At 33.7% G+C, this 22526-nt stretch overlaps 1 protein-coding gene across 2 annotated transcripts; it reads right to left on the bottom strand.

The window, feature by feature from the left end:
- Positions 1–1529: 1529 nt before the first annotated feature.
- Positions 1530–9541, bottom strand: LOC106119015 (uncharacterized). Of its 2 annotated transcripts, none has more exons than XM_013313845.1 (16): positions 9349–9541; positions 9152–9272; positions 8646–8775; positions 8110–8430; positions 7516–7654; positions 7285–7426; positions 6691–6828; positions 6275–6375; positions 6061–6152; positions 5604–5722; positions 4990–5101; positions 3438–3584; positions 2801–2904; positions 2418–2522; positions 2052–2260; positions 1530–1827 (listed from the first exon to the last, which is right to left on the bottom strand). In XM_013313845.1, coding segments are annotated over exons 1-16 (2133 nt in total). In that variant the 5' UTR covers positions 9351–9541; the 3' UTR covers positions 1530–1676. The 2 variants fall into 2 exon arrangements, with proteins under 2 accessions (XP_013169299.1, XP_013169301.1); XM_013313847.1 differs by having other exon boundaries at positions 9414–9541.
- Positions 9542–22526: the final 12985 nt, after the last annotated feature.

Here is a 22526-nt window from a genome sequence, read left to right as displayed (position 1 = left end):
TTAAGTGACATGTTAATATTAGAGTTAGTAACAAAATTGTATTACGATTTGAATCTCTATGGAGTCTGATAAATTATTGTATTTCTAATTGTTTCTTGTATATGCAGAGAATTGGAAATATTTATTAAATCACGTATAAATGCAAACTTAATGCTTTTTATTGCCTAAAATAATGTTTAAGTTAGCCAAGCGGATTTTGTTCCTGGTGTTGACTAAAACCGTAGTTATTCCCGAGTAAAAGGAAGTAATTAAAGAGAAGTTTGCTTGTGTGCAATAGTATACAGTTGACAAATACTTGGGAATTTCAAAGTGACTTGTTTAAAATAAAACAATTTTTTTCATTTTATACAAAATGTATATTTTACAATTTAAATTAAAAAATACAAAACGGAAATATTTTTTTTTTGTCTTGATTTTATGAACATTATTTCTGTACGTTTAATTATACAATTACTTATAACTTGTGTGCACAATTAATAAAGTAAATAAAACAAATTTATTGAAAAATGCTTCCTTTTTTTCGTACAATTTACTTAGAAAGTATTTTGAATGTCGAAACAAATATAATTTTAAAAATTAAGTTTACATTTTCGAACAATTTCATTGATAAAAAATAAGACGCTAAACTGAAAAGTTTATAATCTCTGATAATCAGTTTCTTGTCAGCATCAAACAAAAATAAAAACACAACAGAAAAATAATAAGGTCATAGTAATTACTTTCTACTCATTATAAAATGGAATAAAAGAAAATAAATTGCAGTCATCTTAAAAAAATATAAATTTTGACAGCTGTCAAAAGACTAGTGATGTGACATAACAAAGCAGGAACCAAATTTATTATTATAAATATTTTTTTAGTATCATTCTACTTTGTTCTTCTATTCTTTATTGTTATTATGAACATGGATAAATAACATTGCCACAGCTAAAACACTTATTTAAAACTAGTAGACTTACTTATAACATGAAAGATTAAATATCACTTAGTATACAAATAACAAAAATAACAGGAACAACAATTATTTATGATTGAATTCAAATTATTATATACGAATATAAAATGCTCTGTTAGCGAGTTAATAAATATATAGTACTCACAGAATGTTTATTATATTTTGAATTAATGCATGGTACATATTATCGATAAATAACCGTGTATTAAAGATAATTTGCCACAAAATGACGTAAATACATATGTCAAATTAAATATATACTTATTACTAATAGAGAAAAACATAGCAACTTATAGTTTTATGTTGAGAAAAACTTAATGTTTTTTATTTTTGCATAACTAAGTTGTCCAAAGAGTAATAATAATACGTTTTTTTATATATTTTTCTTAATATTACGAACGTATGACATCTATTAAGATAATGTCGTGTACTTACGAGTTAATGCTGTCTTCTTGTCTATGGTTTAAATATAAATAATTTAGTGTGCTTACGTGTGTGCTTTTTGTCTATGGCTAAATTACAGTTAACGTAATTACGGGCATCGCGACAGTTGTATACATATATATATTGTTTGGCTTTTCAAAGAGAATTCGAGGAATGGTAATATCTGTCTCTACAATCGAAATCCATAGAAAGAGCGACACTAATATCTTGTCTATGGTTGTACTACAGATAATGTAAGGGCCTATAATGTCATCTTGTCTATGGCATGCAGTGTGGTTTACGGGACAACGACACGCTGCTGGGCGGCGCTGTCGTCGCTAATGGCGTATTCTGTGACTTCAACCAGCTTGCTCTCGGCGAGCCGCTCCGCAATACTTTCGCCCTCATTGTCGAACAGCTCTAGAGTCATGCCGTCATAGTCCCGAGAACTGGATAAGAAAAACAACATAGGAAATGTTATTTGCTACATTCTTAAGCTTCTAATAAAGCAACAATTCAGCTAATTTTGGCTTGATTTGTCATAATTATTGTTTGTATTTAGCCGTCATATAAAGGCAAACTTTTATCCTGGCTATGACATGGTTAGATTCCTTTACTGATTCATCACTTTTTCACAACACGTTTAAAGTCGTATAATAAGATTTTATCTTACATAACGCGCGCTGAGATAGTTTTATCCGCGATGAGTGCGCTGAGTAGTGCGCGTGCGTCTGCCCAGTCGCGGCTGAGCTGTGTGCGCGCGCGCACGCCGGCCAGCGCGCACGGCACAGCCTGCGCCGGTAGCGCCCAGTGCCGCGCAGCCAGCTGCCGCACGCCGTCTTCCAGGACCCACGCTGTATTACCGTAGTCAATGTACACCACCTACAATACAACAAAAACTATAACAGTGGTGGGACAAACTGACACTAAATTATATAGCTCAGTAGCGCCCCTCATTAATTAAAATAAAGCTAGATATCTTGTGACTTCATTTAATGGCAATTTTTTTCAACATAAATTAAACTAAAAAGAATCATACTTCAATGTTCTGGTCCACTCTTGTGGAGGAGACGACGCGGGCGCGGTACCACTTCTCGTCTGCCGGGTACAGTGCAGCCACCAGCTCACCCAGCGCTGGCGCCATCTGTGCACAAAACAATACATTACAAATCCATCCTTTGATTAATGCTTTTCATTAAACAATTGTCGCCTGCGACTCCGTCTGCGCGGACCTAAAAATAAAATAGTAGCTATGTGTATGCCAGTATATGTTTTACTTCAATGACATATCAGCGAAATTAATGCACCCGTTCTGTCCTTCTTACAAACATCCATTCTTACATTACATGAAGGGGATAAAACAGTCCAATATTAAAGGGTTGCTTTTATATCTGGTGAATTAAATAAAACTGCATATGTTACCTTGAGAGGTTTGTAAGCCATGCGTGATGCGGGGCTGTTCATGTCGCGGACGAGCGCCTCCAGCGTGCTCGGCGGCAGCACCACGCCGAAACTTGACGCCTCCACTAACATATACATTTAAATACTTCACACATTTCTCCTTTTTATATTTAAAAACCATTTTTGTGCTTTATATTCTTCCAGACTCACATTTAGTACCCGTATGTGGCCGGGTGGACAAAAGTGGAACTAAATCATACAACACAAGCGCCCCCTAGGGGGCTCCAATGTCAGTATGTGGTATAAAATCCCTGTCAGGCTGTAATTTTCTTGTTCCACTTTCTGATATAACTAAGTGAAGTATTGGTTTTTTTTATTTTGAGATAACAAACGAGTAAGAGACCTGCAGTATTTGACATCCACACTTGCAGATGCGTTTCTTACCTAAAATACACTTAAAATATTATCCCTCCATCAAATCTGATTTCCCTTCCCATCTTTTCCTTATAAGAATATGGCAGGAAGAGGAAGATCACTATCATTAGGCCTCCGATAAACACTCATCACACTAAACCTCGGTAATACTTCACGACTGTCTGATGGATGGATGGATGTTGGCTGGTTTCCATCCCCACTAGAATCATATTATAGTATATACCTTTCCGTGTTTCCTGCGGTAACTGAACGTAGAATCGGTCGTAGTGCACCACGTGACACACATAGACCTGGAGCCAGGCGCCCGGTGCTGGAAGTGGCAGCGGCAAGCACTTGCCAGCTACAGCCACGCGGTCCAGCGTCCATCCCTCTGTTACGTGCGCATACGTTACACTTCGACAATTTAAGTTAAGGTGACATATTGTTAGTAATTGATATCTGTGATCGCCCTTTCCCAATTCTTTAAAAGCTGTGCAGAAAGTGACACCTAATGAAAAGTGTGTACCAAAAAGTGTTTTTTCTTAATAGGTTTTATGGCTTGGCTCAATGAAATGTCTTTACGAAGTGTCGAAATACACGTATATAATTTTTTTAACTAATTGTTCGCAATTTCGCTAGCGTAAGATTAAAATAAAAAGTATTGTCAATCCCGCATACATAAGCTACTTTCTATTAAAAGTTCCTTCAAAATCGATCCAGCCGATTGTTATAAGCCACGCAAATATATCACTTTTTGGGTAACCCCCCGAGTTCATTCGTACATACGAAAGCATTTTTTTATTGTAATCTACGTTTTTCTAATGAGTTTTAGTAGTCTAAAGAGATCAAGGACAATGATGTGAGCTTCTAGTCCTTCTCAAAGATTTGAGTTGGATTATTTGCGCTTACAAAAATTCAAATATAGAAAACTAATTGTCACCTGTGACTCCGTCCGCGCGGAATTAAAAAACAATTCATAATTAACTTATGTGTTCTTCCAGACTATGTTCTACATCTATAACAAATTTTAGTGAGATCTATGCAACCTTCAAACAAACATCCATCCATACATTCGCATTTATAATATTAAAGTAAGATTAGTTAAGATTGAAAACATCCTCCACTTCAAATCGATATTGGGACAAACTAAAAAGCATGCAGGTTAGTACCACATCCATGAAACCTCAGTTCAAACATAATAAGCAATTCGCCACAAACACAATAAATAAATATACCAGCATTTAAACATTTTCTTTATTTTTATGACATTTACAAGCGCACACATATATATACAAACATAACATATGTAGGGGGGGAGCTACCCCAAACCCTACCCCCCTTACGCTACACCCATGTATATAGTTTTAGACTTTTTTAATAAAAATACTTTGACGCGAATGACGAGCTTTCATTACAAAGTCAAGTGTCAGAATGATTAGTGAGGGGACATAAACGTCGACATTTTATTAAGACTAGTGTTGCGCCAGTACACCGACAGTGTCGGATTTTCTTACTAACAATAAGTAGATTTAAATTTATATAAGTAAATTCCCAGGAAACCCATATTATGACAAAGTTCTACATCATCATCATCATCAGCTCACTACATGTGACTACGGGTGACTAGGCCTTAGTCAACCATGCTAGCCAAGTGCGGGTTGGTTGACTTCACATATATCTTAAGGGAGTAATTTTTAGCTATGAATGAATAATTGATATAAATAATTAAATATTTTAGTGCATTAGTATACATTTTAAATAATTTTATGTGTTTTAAAATTTGCTTTATGTCGTACCGGGATGTTTAAGAATGTGTTTCTTTGTGCAGCGGGCTCCTTTGAAGCAAGTCTTCTCCGGACCACCCTTGTAATGCTTGCAGATGTCTGCTTCATCCCGGTTGTGGTAACCCTGGAAGATAATTAGATTTTAATATTAGTAATATTATAAATGAGAATATTTATGATGGATGGATGTTTGTTTAAATTCTTGCTGGAATTTTGCAGAGATGTAACATGGTTTGGAAGAACACATAAGACTATTGATTATGTTTTTTTTAATTCCGCGAGAACCGAGACGCGACCGACAACTAGTTTTAAAATAAATAAATTTGCCTGACAATGGGTCTGAGGACATCTTCGTTTAAAAAGATCAAGATATGTTTTATACAGAGAATTTCGTCTTAGAAACCAAAGGCCACTGTGAAAAAAGTGAAAAACAAATCGCTTCACTTTTTTAACGATTGAATAGACATACACACAAAACAAATACATTTGTAAAAAAAAACTCGACTGACTAAATCGCCCTAGAAATACAAATTTCGAAATCGGTTTAGTCACTTGGACTAATCAGAATGGAGTCTTATTTGAGTCAGTTGCGTAAAAATATAAAAATAACTAAAAATAATAAATACCGTGACAGCTTCAACTGGGTCTTCAAACTCTGGGCAGTCATTGATGTCACACTCCGGGTCCACCAGCTCCGGGGGACCTCTCTCTATCTTCACCTCTGACGATGACTTCTCCTCTACTACTGTTTAAAGAAATTCTCATAAGAACATAATGGAATACATGTAATTGGCTAATATAATGTTAATTGAAAATAAGAACGGTGACGTCAATCTGCAATTTGCAAAAAAAGTGCTAATTTTTTTTATTATCTTACTAATATTATAAATGCGAATGTTTAGATGGATGGATGGATTGATGTTTGTTTGAAGGTATCTTGAGAACGGCTGTATGGATCCCGCTGAAATTTGGCATACTAGTAGAATATATTCTGGAAGAACACATAAGCTACTTATTAAGTTTTATTTAATTCCGGACAGACGGAGTCGCAGGGAACAGCTAGTAATAAATAAGATGAATTACTTTCGTAAGCCAATCCTTGATCGATCAGAAGATTATTGAGGAAAGTGCCCGAAGGCAACATCCTCACAAACACACCCAGTGCCTCCGATGAACTGAAAACAAATTCATTATATTACATTGAGTTTCCACTGCCGAAACACTTACAATACAATATTATTGTCTCTTTTATTTTTAAAGAGAAATAGAGAGACGAAATCAGAGTTTCCATACTCACTTGTCATCAACAATAATGATGCAATGTTTGTTGATAAACTGCTTGAGTACGCTTTCCAACTTATCTATGTAGTCCTTGTCATTACAAACCAAGAATTCAATCTGAAAAAAAAAAGAAAAAAATATATATGAGCAAGATATTCAGTATTCAATGCAGAATCTTACTAATATTATAAATACGAATGTTTAGGTGGATGTATGGTAGAAGGTATCTCCAGAACGGCTGTATGGATCTTGCTGAAATTTGGCATTTACTAATTAAGTTTTATAAATCAACGCGGACGGTATCGCGGGCGAAAGCTAGTCTTAAATAAATAAGAGTCAGAGGAATGTTGACACCAAACAATTCCCTTCACCTACTTAATTTTAGGATAGGGTTGATGTGAAGTGGGAAAAAGAGACTTTGTTCCTACTCACCCCAGCAAGATAGCAGCAACGTGCAAATGGTGGGTATTTGCAGAACTTCTGGGGCAGCGGCTGCACATTCACCAGTGAGGATACGAGGACCTCGCCGGTATCCACCAGGAATACTTCCACGTAATTCGCATTAGACTCCTGAAAATAAAAAAAAATAAGGAACGCGGAAAATTTACTCTTGGTAATTAAAAATCATATCTCAAAGTAAGAGAGGTGCCAGGACTGTAACAAATAGAGGTATGTGATCTCTGCCTACCCCTCTTTGTTACAGGTTATGTTGTTGTCTTGAATACAATGTAACTCTTTTCATCTGGTGGGTTTAATCAAAATTTTAAACCTCTATAACCAAATTTGAAATTACTATATAATTAGTGTAGACATTTCATTATAAATCTACTCAGAGAGACCACTAAGTAACCAATGACAGATTCACTGCGGAATAGACAAGACATTGCATGATTAGAAAATAATTTACATCACCAATTTTCAATCACTTTTAGGTCTCAAAGTCACATTTATGCCCTGACCAAATCCATATTAAATACTTGATGCCAGATTCTATTCTCTATTTTCTAAAAGTTATTTGAAACTTACCTCATTAAGTCTGATGAAGAGTCCTCGGAAGAACTTGTCTCGCTTGTGGTCATAGCAAGCGCAGTATGTTAGTGTTCTCACATCACATGGATTTAACTCAATGAAGTTTGTCTTATAATATTCACTCATTTCAATTAACAAGCTGAAATAAAGTTATGTTTACATTTTTATGATAGTTTTAAATTCCATTTACAATAAGCAAGATAAGTTTGTCAGACTATGTTTACTTACTTATAGAGTTCGTTATAGTTATCTGTGGTAACCCAGAATGAAACCCCATCAACGCTCAATATTTTTGCAGGATATTCTTGATCTGTTGTCAGTATAGTCTGTGCTGGCAAATTGAAACACTTAAATGGTGAAGGGGCACCTGAAACAAAATTTATGCATTTGTATTTCGTGCAAAATTGTGATCTTGCATATTTTTATAAAAAGTATGAGCTGTTGTCTAAGGATCCGCAAGCGTTTATAAAATTGATAGTAGCCGATTTTTAGACCTATTGAATATGCATATAAATTTTCATTAAAAATTATTCAAGCTGTTTGGGAAGAGTGCGGTAATTAACATTGTAACACAAGTATTTTATATATAAGATTACATAAACAATATTTCAAAGTAGAAAGAGTTTGCTTACTTCAAAATAAGGTATCACATTACAAAATGGCAGTTTCAAATTACACCAACATTTTTTAATTTTAAAAATCGCAAATATAAGTTGTTAGTAGAAAATAAATTTGGATAACAATGGATTACATTTTTTATACAGTGAGGTTGTTTCTCACAAATTGCAAGATATAACTAAATATTAAGTAAAAAGTACTCACCATCAGCAGTATTCTTTAGTTCTTCTACAAGTTCACATTGTACCTCCTTTTCTGTAGTTTCTTTCCTGACATTTATGCTTCCAGAAGAACTAGAAGGGCTAGGACTAGAGAATGCAATGAGAACTTGATCTTGCTGTGATAGTTTTCTACGTAACGGCTTCTCAGTTGGGCACTGATTGGGACATGCATTTGATGTTGAAGGTGTTGGCTCCGTCAACACATCAATAAGATTGTACGGAGTACAAATTCTGGATGGTCTTGCTGGTAAAGCAGTAATGGATGTATCTTGAACAGGAGTTAGCTCAATACTTGTGTTTGACCCTAAGAAATAAATAAATTGAATATTTCTAATAACACAATTTAAAGATTACAAACACAACAATTTGAAGGATTGAAATATATTGAGTTTCAGTCGCTAGGAGAAAATGTTACATAAATTCATAATATCCATATTGTGTATTGGTTTTCGTTATTTAAAGAACTGCACACAATCTTATAAAATTATGATTAAGTTTTCAAAGTAACAATTGACTTACCCAATTTACTCAGGGCTAAATTGAAATCTGTTATTAAATATGTAAATTCATCAAGGTTTTTCATGCAGTTTAAGAATCTTTCTTTTAAATCTGCAGGGTCGCAGTTTAACTGGTGGACAAAATTCTTTGCCTAGAAAATGGAAAAATAATTTTCTTTAGCATATTAAACGCGCCCAAGATGTGTGCTAAATTGAAAACTGTAATATCTGCCTATGAGTTGTTATTTGCAATTTTATTTTCATAATGTAAAATTACTAAAAGATACCCAACAATATTAACTGTTATTAGACTATTTAATCTTATTTAGGGGAACCTATAATGTATTCTGACTGCTAAAAGGAGAATCTCCTTAACTGTAAAGTCTAGATTAAGAATAGCGAAGAAAAATGATATCGATTTTTAGCACTAAGATTTTGAAAGTGCGCATTAAGTCTGCGCGTCTATCTTTGCAAACATTTGTGTAGTTTTAAGTTGAAATAATAGAAGGTAGATACAATAACACATACCTGTGTTTTTAGTTTATTTATATCAGTGATCGCATGATCACATTTTTCGGAAAACACCTTAATCCTGGCTTCCATTTCATTTCGGCGATGTAACGCTATGGTAGCTAAATCTACGAAACTCCTAGAAATAAAAAATAAATGATTTTCGCTAAACCAAAGTCGTTTTAAAATATAATGATAAAAATTAAAAGTGTTACATTTTGAGACTTTTCAACAATATTCACAATGTTAGTAGAATTAATCTATGAACTTTCGAACATACATATGCTTCGATTTTTAACGAAAATTGAAAATGCGACGTTAAGCACAAAAGAATTAAACCCTACGCTTCACTTCACCTTCACCTTCTCTTTATCGACCCATCAACCATAAATAAAATAACATTTTTGACTTTGTCATTCATTTGCTGTTTGGCTGTTTAGCTGACAGCGGCCACTGAATAAAGAGTATATAACTCTATAAACGAACGCTTGTCGATGATTCATTGAAATTGGTGAAATTGATTTAAATGCAATAAAATACATTTAGTCCTATGATAATATTTATTTTTTAGTATTTATAATAAAAATATTAAAGTAATGCTCCATCTCCTACCCATTTCACTTTTTTATTAAAACATTAAGCTTCTCAACGCTAGATGGCATTAATTTCTAAGAAAATAATTTAATTTTTATGCAATTTATTAATAATATATGCAATTTAATCGTTATTTTAACTTCCTTCACTGGAATTTTTGATGCATTTTTGCACATAATATTGTATTAGCATTATTTTTTACAGTACTTATTTCTTATCCATAGTTCTGTTTATTCCAAGAATACGGTTATGCCTTAGAAATTCTTTATCACATAATCACTAGCACACAAATACTACTACTATTGTACTATTGCTAAGAGAAAATAGACACGTAATATTAAGATAATTTAAAGCAACCTGGATAAGCAAGAGACCGGGACATTTTTCTCGCTTATAAGGGGTTTGTCACAATCCTTCAAGTTCTCTTTTGATGTCTATGCTTTAATAAGTTCTCGCGTATCGAAGTTGGACAGTAGTTGAATGGTTCCCCGTCTAGTTACAACGATTAGTTGCGAATTACGCGCGATGTTTCAATTAAAAAGGTCGGCAAACTTAACGAGAGCCGCATAATAAATTCAGGATAACCCACACCGCTCTCTACTAATTGGATTCTGAGGGCAGAGCAGTCAATTAGTGTGAGAGAGATAGATTACCGACAGTTCGTTGCCATGGCAACGTCAGCTACGTACAAAGCCTTACTTATTGAGATGAAATCAAGGATTTATAATTTTATGTCGCCATTTTAATATAATTAATTTTTCAGAATTAGCTGTAAGTGCTACCTGTTAAGTATTTTTAACTTATACTGAATCCGATAACGTATTTCTGTTGTTTATTTTCCTCACATTTTATTTGTAGCCTCAAACATTTGTACTAAGGCGTCATAAATTCTGATTACATTTCAAATTGGATAATGAGTACAAATGGCTTCATCTTCTACAATCTACAATAATAAATACAAATGTTAGCATGTTTATAATAGGATAATGTCGAATGCTTTTGGAGTCGCGAGTTTCGCGCCTTCTGGCGGCCATGTTGGGCGCTAGTGGCGCCGCGCTGCGCCGCGAGCCGTCATTAGGGCCGTGCGAATCGGGCCAGGCGGGGCGTTTAACATAATTTGAGGCAATACCTCGGGACAGATAGTTACCCTGATCGATGCTAATAGCTTTTATTGATATAGCTTAGGTGTTATAGTTTACTATCGCGCAATCCGGCGGTAGTTAGCCGCTGTAAATTACGTTAATGTCGGCCGTTTGACGCTGGCGCGGGGCCATCAAATTGTCGGTTGTTATGCCTTTTGAGTTATTTGATAATGCATAGCCATAAGAGAGCTCATACGGTTATAGATGGCACATCCCGCATGAAAACTACGTTAAATTCTGAAGTTATTTGTTTAATTCTACTTATGTGTAGTCTAAGAGTTTAAAAAACATTAATTAAATAATACACTGACGAATTTAGAACCTCCTTTGTGAAGCCGATTTAAAAGTACATAAACACAGACCGTATTCTTCTTGTAAGAACGTTAAACTTGGGTTAATATAAGATGTGAAATTAAATAATTAAAAAATGTAGAATTATTCGAAAACATATCATAACTTCTATGTATAGGTATCACATCATTTTACTGCTTTTTAATAAGTTGTTATAACGGCATGAGTGTTTAAAGAACGAACATAACAATTCCAAATTCAAATGTAATGAAGCAATTCAAACATGGCGGGAAAACGCGTTCCGTTCTACGCTATTTAATATTTAGATAATTAAAGCGGTCTGTATGTAACTCGAGGGCTAATTTCGAAGCTAATTACGATTACAACTCTGAATCGTAAGCGTTGGTAATACGGAGGCGTCAATTCGACCCTGCGGTGCTGCGTTTACTATCTACTAATAAACAAGTAATCATTGAGAAAGTCAGTTCAATAATCGTGGTTTTCGATGGCCGAAATATCAATACAAAAACATACTGGTATAGGTTTTTGATATATTAAAAGGGATAAGTATCTATCCTGTGGTATACAACATATCAAAATGTATATGATTTTCCAGATGAGGGGATGCATGGGAAGGGAAAATATTTTCTTTCTGTGCATCCCCTTCACCGTCGATTAAAGGTAGGCAACGCATCTGCAATTGCTGTTGTCAATGGGCAACGGTCAATTCGCTATTTCAATGATTTCAAGTGGCCGCTCGCTCGTTTTCCAACTTATGATATAAAAAATGTGATTAAATACGCGTTGATATAATGAAAAGATGATTCTTGTCTAAATTATAACACTTTAATACTTATATTGTGAAAAGTTACATCCAAATATTACACGTAAGTCATTTTCATCTTACGTAAATGATTAAGGACTAAGCATTCAAGTAACTGTTCGTTAAATTCGTGTAAAGGCAGCACGGGCGGCGCGGACTCTATAATTATAACAAACATTGAGCCGTCTCTCGCAGGCTGTAATTAAAACATAGTTAGGAGCAACGAGCGCACGCCTCCGTGGAACAGATTAATGTCTTAATAGAAATGTAACACGTGATTACAAGCATGGAGAATGATTAGTAGATATGTGATTGATGACGTCATTTATATGTCCCGATGCCTTTCTAAATCATATTTTAGAGCACCTTTAAAATCACTGACATCTACAAATAGGTTAATATAATAATACGAGGCACTTTGTGCCTATTTGATTTTCGCCATCTTGCCGCTGATTTAGGGGGGTTAGACAAAGTGCATTCGCTTCGTAGCGATTCCATAACGAACTTAAAAAATGTAAATAACTGACAATAACTTTCGATAAGTCACGTGATAGTCGCGCGTCATAATTTTTTTAAGTTCGCTATGGAATCGCTTCGAAGCGAATGCATTTTGCCTAAGCTCTTTGGTTAGATTGGAATTAATAATAGAGATAGAGTTAACTGTCATGAACGAAGCAAAAGCTATCAGTTACAAGCTAATATCTATCCATTTATGCCGTTCAGTGTTTAGAATTTTTCAGCGTAATTAGGTATATTGCATCATTGCTATATTTCTCGTTTTTAATTTGAACGTTTGTTATGATCAGATCAGCACTGAGGTTGCAATGAAAGGGCTAAAAAGTAGACACTAACAGCCAATGGTCTAATGTTTAAGAGTACGGATATCCGATCACATGATCGTGGGTTTGAGTCCCGCCATTCAACTATTGTGAAGTTACAAGTCTAGAGCTTAATTGTTATGGTTAATTTTATTGGTAAATTTCAAATAATCTCTAATATTCTGTACGTATATTTTTTTTATATCATAAGGTGGCAAACGAGCGATCGGCCACCTGAAATCGCTGAAATAGCGAAGTGACCGTTGCGGATAGACACACGCAACTGTATATGCGTTGCCTACCTTTAATCGACGGTGGATAGGATGCAAGGAAAGAAAATATTTTCCCTTTCAATCTATCCTCTCATCCGGAAAGTCCACTTCCCAACCCTTCCTCACAAGAAAAAGGGTGGGAAGGGAAAGAGGACTAAATTAGGCCTCCGGGACGCACACTCATCAGACGAAACGCGGAATTGCTTCCACTTCACGCCTGTCTTCTCTGTGGTAGTGGTATTTCACCGGACGAGCCGGGCCAATTCGTGCGAAGATGTTATAGCGGGCTCTACCACTGTTAAAGTTAAGTATTAAAATAAAATAAAAGCTCGGCTTTCTTAAAATTACTGAAAAGACATCTTTATAAAGAGGTTACTTTGAGTGATTGAGTAACCACAGATTCACAATAAACTCGCACAATGAAGGTGTAAAAAAGGGTGCCGTGTGGGGGCGGAGCGTGTCTTTATTAACATGTCACTCCGAGAGAGAGGGCGCTATAAACATTTCACATGTGGGAGGGGGAGGCAACACAGGACCGGCTACCATGCGCGCGAGACTCAAACGCCTATTGTCTTACTCTTGATTTGTTAACTCGTTGTCTATGGTTATTGAAGTGAAGATGAGTTGTTTCTGGTTGTTATTATTTTAAGACTGTTGCTTGTTATTACAATAGTTTTTTCAAATACAGAAGCAAGTCATTAAATTCATTTCTGAATGTATATAAAAATTATTAGAATTTTGTTTAATTATATTATAATATATTGAAATATATTTTATATGTGGATGGTATTAGATGTGTGGGGTTCCTAGTGGATTATGTACGTGATTCTACAGATTTTAAAGTGTTTGAAGTTAAATTTTGGATTGTATAATAGTTTAAATTAAACTTATAAAATCACTTAAAAATTAACTTAAGTTTTTTTTTACTTATAAAGTTAGACTGCGGGACATAGGCATGTCTGTGTATCATAGTTACTAGCTCTGAGTATATGATTACACGTCAAATATTGATCTACGACTTATTTATGTTGATGTGACGAATAATTTGTATAGTACATTGAAGTATTTAACAAGGCTCGAGTCGACGCGGGTTGGCGATAAATTGTTGGCCATTACCGCTCTGTCACTGTTGTATCACACACTAAATTAATATGAGAACGCGCTCGAGATTGTCATTTGGAAGAATAAGTCGGGTGACCATGATTGTACCAAACCAAGGAACGAACGGAAAAATAAGTAAATTACATTCATTTTTCTTAAAGTATCCGTAGTCTCTGTCTAGCTCTCATAAATAGTTTCAGTGTGATGGAAGGTCGAAATACTTTATTAAATACAAAACTCAATATTTGTAAATAATATATTTAAAAAATACTAAAATCTAAGACAAAGTCCTTATTTTTGGTTGTTGTACTTGACCACAAACAACTTCGCATAACTATTAACAACTCTGATGGTCACATTTTATAAACTTTGGCCATAAAAAGTCCACGAAGAGGTACTTTTATGGACACATTGGTTCGATCGTGAGTGAACGAATGAGTGAGCGGCTGAGAGGTGTTCTCACGCCGAACAACTCACATAAATAGCTCTAATTCAACTTTAATGATTCGTTCGCGTGAATGAAATTGATTCGGCGACCATATTTTGACTCTCTTAAGTTCTATTATAGAATATTATACGACGTTGATTAGACAGCGCGTCTTTTTATTTTTTTAACAATTTAATTTATTTGGATGTTTTAAAATGGACCAGTTTCAGAAAAAAATTGTTTAGGGTACTACAATGCATTCATTAAATATATACTAGAATCATCTTACTAATATTATAAATACGAATGTTTAGATGGATGGATGTTTGTTAGAAGGTATCTCCAGAACGACTCAACGGATCTCGCTGTTTGGCGTAAATCTATAACAAAGTCTTGAAGAACACATAGATTACTTTTTTTTTAATAACTCGCGGATGGATTTAGTTACATTTAAAACAAGATTTGTAATATTTGTTTTCTAAAATAAACGGAACGATAGTCACTGGCTGGATAAACGTAACGGTTAGAGAAAGAAAGAAGAAAAAAATAAATCGTATCAGTCTTTTGTCCTTTCCTTGTCCTTTTTTGATAATGTATTAAGGTTTTCACCAAGTATTTTGTAGCTAATAAATATGTCCATAACTAATTTATTGATTGAAGATCGCTCTGATTGGCTGATTATAAAATATTCACGTATTTAACACGTGAGAAATAAATGAGTGCGGACGTGTAAGACACTTTTTTTTAAAATGTATGAACATTAAACTTATGTTTGATCACACACTTAATTCCGCACTCATCGTATATTTAATCGAAATTAACGTTTATATTGAAGCAAAAACGTGTCATTAACAAGAGATGGCGTTGGAAATGACTCAATCATGACCGGGCAGGTGGCGACGGCCGAGTGTAATTATAGCCGAGCTGTTATGTGATTAAAAACGCATTAGTGTGGCACAACCTTTAAGTAGATAGGATACGTAAGGAAGCGTGGAGATAGGGAAATTACACGATATTCTCATGTATTGTTGTGGAGCAGCGATTTCGAAACTGGTCCGCGGAAGACCCATCGGGGGACTTCGATGGCGCGAAACAAAGTTACAAGCTTAAGAAGAAATATTCAGGGATTCACAAATCTTCAGTTAAATTTAGCAAATTTCTAGTAGCGTAAACAAATAACTATACAACTGTACAATAAAGTCAAAGCAGGTTATTATTAAGATCTATAGTTAGACTAGTACGTTCAGGATCAAGGATCTTAAAGACCCTGAGCATATATGACGTTGCAACTGGTCGCTGAAAGATCGGGTATGTGGAAATATATATATATATATACTATTTACATAGTAGCTACAGCTTTTCAATGTAAATCAATAGGTAAAAACATACGGTAGTTATATCAAAAACCCAACGCATATGTAGAATACCAGAAGAAAACTAAACTCTTCTATCGTCAAATCTCTAGCAATATATATGTATAGTTTCTACACCTTTTTGTATTTAAACGCTTTGGCTTTATAAAAAAAAATCGAAGATGAAATCATTTAACGATTACTTAAATTTGATTTAATAGTCATAAATATTTTAATTGTGTGAATACACGCATGACTCGGCTACGTTGTATTAATTTAATAACCTTAAAAGTAAATTTCAAGGTGAACTATAAACAACTAAAATCTATTCTCGAAGAAGTGTTGATATCTTACAAAAAAATTGTGAAGTATTTTTTAAATTAAAAAATAATCACACTAAAATGTTGTTATCCTAACGAAGAGGCACAAAGGCACACGGCGCACAATGGCCGCCGCACGGCGAGAGTGTTAACACGAAAATTAAATGCTGATATCACAATTAATCAAGGGTCCATATTAATAATTGGCTATTCACTACGTTGCGAGGTGTCAAATTATATAGCTCAATTAACGTCCGTTGAATAGAATGGACGGGCCCGTGTTTTGCTCTTGTTTATAAACACACAGTATGAATCGAAACATGCTTTTGTCGTAACGGTATTTAATTTCCTTTTAATTTATTTTTTGTCGAAAGTTTGATATCTTAATATGAGAGATGTCACGTGCTTTAACACCACTCTGTAATTCTTCACGAATATTCGTGCTAGGCACAGATAGCGAGCGCCTGGCTTCGGCGACGAAAGAACAAAATGTCGGCGACTCGTGCCTGAGTACCACACTCTGTACTGTCGCGCTGCGTAAGTCGCTTAGCGACCAAAATCTCCAGGTTCCGAAGAATTAATGGACCTTGTATACGAAAAATCCTAGCTTACCAAGTTATAATTATCAATAGGTATAAATTTCATTAAGTTTAAAAAAATAATGGAATTGTAACTTCAACGATACATTTTTATATTTTTAGTTTAAATAGTACATATGTTCGATTTGTTATAATTAAACAGCCGACTCAGAACAGAACTTATTCATCTATAAAAAATATTTTAATAACGGTTAACACATTACTAACGATGCAAGTTTTTTTTTAATCTACACAAATGTCTTAAATTGGGTGGAATGGTTTCGAATCTATTTCACCTTTTGGATTAGGGATGGGCTGGATTAAATATCGACTATCAAATATATTTTCACTTTAGCTTTGAAAATGAAAGTAAAATGAATAAGACGATTTGTTTTATTATCTATATTAAAGTAATAATTTTAACATAGGTAATACATTAATTAGTATAAAGATAGAATATTAGTGAAGGCGTATTTATTAAAGTAGTTTTCAATCATTAGCTCACTATACGGCCCCACCGAGGGGCTCGGAGCCTACCCTAAGTTAAGGGTGACTAGGCCATAGTCAACCACGCTGGCCAAATGCGGGTTGGTTGACTTCACACATATCTTTGAATTTCTTCTCAGATATGTGCAGGTTGCATCACGATGTTTTCCTTCACCGTAAGAACGTCGGATAAATGTACATATGAAAATCGGAAATCGAAAAACACATTGGTACATGGCGGGATTCGAACCCAGGACCTGCAGATTGCAAGTGCTTGACCCCTGAGCCACCGACGCTCTCCAAAGTAGTTTTATTTAGTTAAAATACTTGGATACAACTAAAGAGTAATTAAGAAATGCACATGGACGATGTGTTTTTAATTTATTTGCTGTTAGATAAAGGGAACTTTCTCGGTTATCGATAATGTAGCGTGACATCACTACAATTTGGACATTGTGATACAAGTGATAATTTATAGGCGATATATTTTTGGGATTAGTAGGAAAATTATTTCACGTTGAGGTCGCATTAAGCCTGCCTCGGCCGGTGAACGTTCGACAAGTTATTAATTTTATTCCCTTCTTGTCAAACAGTTCAAGCTACCGTTTTTAGGTATTCGGTAATGGCTCAAGATGGAGTTAAATTTTATGGTTTGAACTAAATATTCATAAAAGTCAAGATTATGCGGACCCTATTTTATTATGTCGTATTAAAAAAAATATTACGTTTCTAACCAGCCAGTGTTAATGATGAAATTATTTTCTTTTTATTGATAATAAACTATTTTTAAAGTAAACGAAAGAGTTTTCATTAGTTATATATTTTTGGCACTAATTCAATTGAAGATGGATTAATCTAAGCACAGAGACTTTGATTCAAAATTAATTTTAACAGTAATTACAATAATCTTGGCGTTTTTTACTGTTACCCTTTAGGGCCGGACGATTTTTGTGGTTTGTCTTTTAGCGAAAAAACTACCCATCTTTTTTAAGATACGTATTTATATCCTCAATTAATTGGTTTGCGGCCAACTAATGATTTTGTTGGCGTCTTATTATTAATATAATTATTATAAATAAGTATTTAAGGAAATCGATTCAACATGTCATAATTCGTTTGACATTATTCAAATTTTTCAATTAAATCTCGATGGAATGTTAATAGGTATACCAATGGAGTTGTGATGTAAGACGAACACGTTAAGAAACATAAGTTAATTAATTATTTTTTTAATTTATTGAGGTATTTATTAATATAATTTTTTATTCCTTCAATTATTAAAAGCAAAATCTTTATCTATTATTTTTGGAAGAATTCGATTACAATGACACTTGAACTATTGCGACAAAGTTATCTGGCCAGGTTAGTGAGACGCTGGTATCAGGATTAGTGCTATTATAAAATATATAAAACCTACTTAGGTGTAGAAAAAAGAAAACATTACATGACTGAGTCAATACAACAAAGATCTTGGCAAATTTTAGAGATTCATAGGGGGCGTTAGTGAGCTATTGTAATTAAGTGTCAGTTATGCCCATCGGGTCATAAGTTGCTGTATACATATTGTAGTTTCTGTTTTTTCAAAGAGAAGGAAAGGGATGACAATACATTATTCTAATTACAAGTTCTCAGTTCCTAGCAATTTGAATTAAGAATATCTAATTCCAAATTCGAACTTCAAAGTTGTCATAGCATACTGTTCGGTATAAATTTATCGATATCGATATAACGGGTAATCGATAATGTTATTAATTACCGAGCACTCGATATTACGGTGTCGTTATGAATTTTAACGCGCCCCACTAATGAGCTCCAACGTTTCAATATGTCTTCGTTAGATGACAACACTGTTTAGAAAATTAATTTGTATAATGTTATTTCCGCGCGTGATTTACTGCTGATTAAAAAAGGGAAAATGTGTTTTAATGTTATCATTGTAATTATTTTGTTGATTGACTAATATTGGTGTTAATTTGAAAGTTTTGAGTTTTTTCTGTATAGTGGTAAATGTTAGAATTTTCATAGAACTAAGGTAAGGAAATAATCATTTTTAAACGATGACATTTTTTCAAACTTTCGTAATGGCCGCCTTTTTAATTGAGTGACGTTTAATTACAACGATTTATAACTTAAGAACTTAGTAAATTGTAATTATGTTTATCTTTTGGTAACGTATGAATTATTGAATTCTAAATTGAATAAACACTTGGTTCGCCATATTCTTCAATATAAATCACGATAATAACTTTCAAAACCTTTACAAAAGTTCTTTTTCAACACTACCATAGAAACTCGAATACTAATCGAACAAAACTATTTGTAATACGAATGAAAAAAAGCACAATAGTAAAGGCGGCAACAAACAAGGCGTCTTAAATCACAGCAAGGTGTGACCCGCCCGTTTGATTATTCCTACAGAATCACTGTCAGATATATTGATAGTGATATATTAATCGGGCCGGTTCCAACGCCTTGTATTTATCGTTTATTTATGTTGTCCGAACTACACTGTGGTTTGTAACTCGTTTTGTATTTATCGATTTATTGATTCGATTGTTGTAATGTAATCGAGATTAAATAGTTCACGTATTTTTTGTTTTTATCATCATCAGCTCACTATACGTCCCCACCGAGGAGCTCGGAGCCTACCCTAAGTTAAGGGTAAGCCCATAGTTTTTTCGTTTTATAGTAATTAATTTTACTTCTTACTAATATTATAAATGCGTATGTTTAGATGGATGTTTGGCTAAAATTTGACATGGATGTAGAATACAGTCATGAATAACACATGATACTAATAAAGTTTTTCTTTAACACCGCGCGAACGAAGTCCCGGGCGACAGCTAGTACTTAATAAAATTTTAAGGTTATTCCTGACGTTGTTCTCATATCCAAGCTAAAAGTCACGTGTAAATATTTTTATTAAGTATATGCTTAGTTAATTTTATTTTGATCTTTACAGCTAGTAATATAATTAACATAATTTGAAATTATAAAATTTAAAAACAATTAACCATTTATTAATATCGTAAATGTCATGTATTTGACCATTAACGTATTTTACGACGCTGCAACTTTTTAATATGATAATAAATGTAATACAAGCGTCTTGTCCTGACATTACTCGGGTGATTTTATTAAATTTATTTACTAGATGACCTAACTGTATGGATTTTTATTGTTTATTTCGATTACATTTTGATAAAATTATTAACTACTAGTGGTCGTCCATTGTTCTAAATACGTCTTTAATTAATTTAAGTTCTTTAGTAATGATATTAATTACTTTTGATTGAAAATAACTTTATGTACATTTACGATACAAAGTTATCATTTCACGGATTTATATAATGACTAGCTCCGGCCCGCGATTCTATCCTTGCAGAATTAAAAAAAACTCCCAAATAGTATGCCAAACTTCAACGAGATCCATACACTTTCTTACAAAAATTTATTTATCCATGCATCCAAACATTTACATATATAATATTAGTACGATCTTTTTGTATGTATTATTCAATGGTAGAAAGTAACTATCACAGTGTTTAATATTACATTTTGGATATGCTCGTTTAATCCTTACATACAGACAGAAAAATCTGGATATTTATTTATTATATTTAACATAAATTAAATTTGTAATTAAATATATTAAAGTTTATAAAGCGTAGAAGAGAACAGAACCAGTTTTTTATTTTCGTTTATATCGTGTTAGAAAGTGAAATAATACGACGACCCCCCGCCGGGATCTGTGTAAATTATTATGTGAATTGCTAATTAATATTGGTATAAAAATATTAAGAAACGTTTAAACTTGAATCATGCTGCGAACTTGATATTTATGTTTTATGTAAATTATAAAATTTACTCATTATAAACGTGGATTGTGGTCAATGGCTGTTTTGCCATCTTCTGTTTTAACAACTTACCTCAAGAAAGTTATTCTACTCCGTTCTAAGTATTTTCAATTATTTTGCACAAATATAAGGAGGTAGACTGATAGTAGAAAGTCACTAGACGTGGTAAGCTGTAGATCGTATACTGTGGAAAGAATAAAGGAAGTGAATATTGACTTATGAAATATAGATTTACTCTCATAATAGCTGTCGCGCGCTACTTCGTCCACGCGGAATTAAAAAAAAAAGTAGCCTATGTATTCTCCTACGATATGTTCTTCATCTATACTAAATTTCAGCGATATCCGTTGGGCCATTCCGAAGATACCTTCGAACAAACATCCATCCATCCATCTGAACATTCGCATTTATTATATTAGTAAGATGTAAGATAGATTTGACTTCTAAGGTTTTGCTCATTTACAACAAGGGCGATTGCGTTAAATGTCATTGTGTACAAAATTATTTTTTTTTTAAACTTATTTATTTTATCAAAACGAGTGTAATAAATATTTTGTAATGTCCCGACTGTCGTGTGATTAAAATTAATATACGAATTGATACGAATTGATTTTTAAATGAGATGGTTATGTTATGCTAAATAGTTCCTTGATGTGTCATATTTTAAATTTAATCGTCTTTTTATAATTACATTTCATTCGATTTATATCAAATAGCTTATGTATTCGCTTAATTACTTTTTATTTTAAGTACTATATGTTTTTATATCTAATCTTTTACGGCTTTATCTAAAAAGTGATTTAATGCAAATATTTTATTATTACATCTTTTACGTAAACAGAAAACGCTGAGTACATATCAAATGAACGTTTTCTGCGACCACATTTTGATATGAAACATAGCTTACTCAATCGCGTTCAATAAATTAAAGTTAATAAGAATATAAATAAATAAATTCTTAAATCAAATTATTTATTTTTAATAATTAAACATATGATTAATGAGGCGAAAACCATCGGATAATTCGATCAAATTTTATTTACACTTCTTAAAATTCATTGGGATGCGTTTTAATTCGTATTACACGAAGCCCGTCTCGGCGTTATTTACAACACTTTCAAAACAAATCGCGCGTTCAACAAAACCCTCATTCTTATATTTATAAAGCTGTCAATTTCCAAGTCGTTTCGGGTTAAAGTGGGAAAGAACGCAGATGGTGTTACGGCCGGACGGCGAGGAAAAAACTCCTTGAGATGGCATGGCGGCGCGAGAAAGGCTCCGAACGCATTAAATTATTATGATTTATGTGTTTTAGTTCAGCCCGGACTCACC

This window comes from Papilio xuthus, unplaced genomic scaffold (genome assembly GCF_000836235.2).
Source record: "Papilio xuthus unplaced genomic scaffold, Pxut_1.1 DF827542.1, whole genome shotgun sequence".
Classification (NCBI taxonomy): domain Eukaryota; kingdom Metazoa; phylum Arthropoda; class Insecta; order Lepidoptera; family Papilionidae; genus Papilio; species Papilio xuthus.
This window is presented reverse-complemented; position numbering and strand designations above follow the sequence as displayed.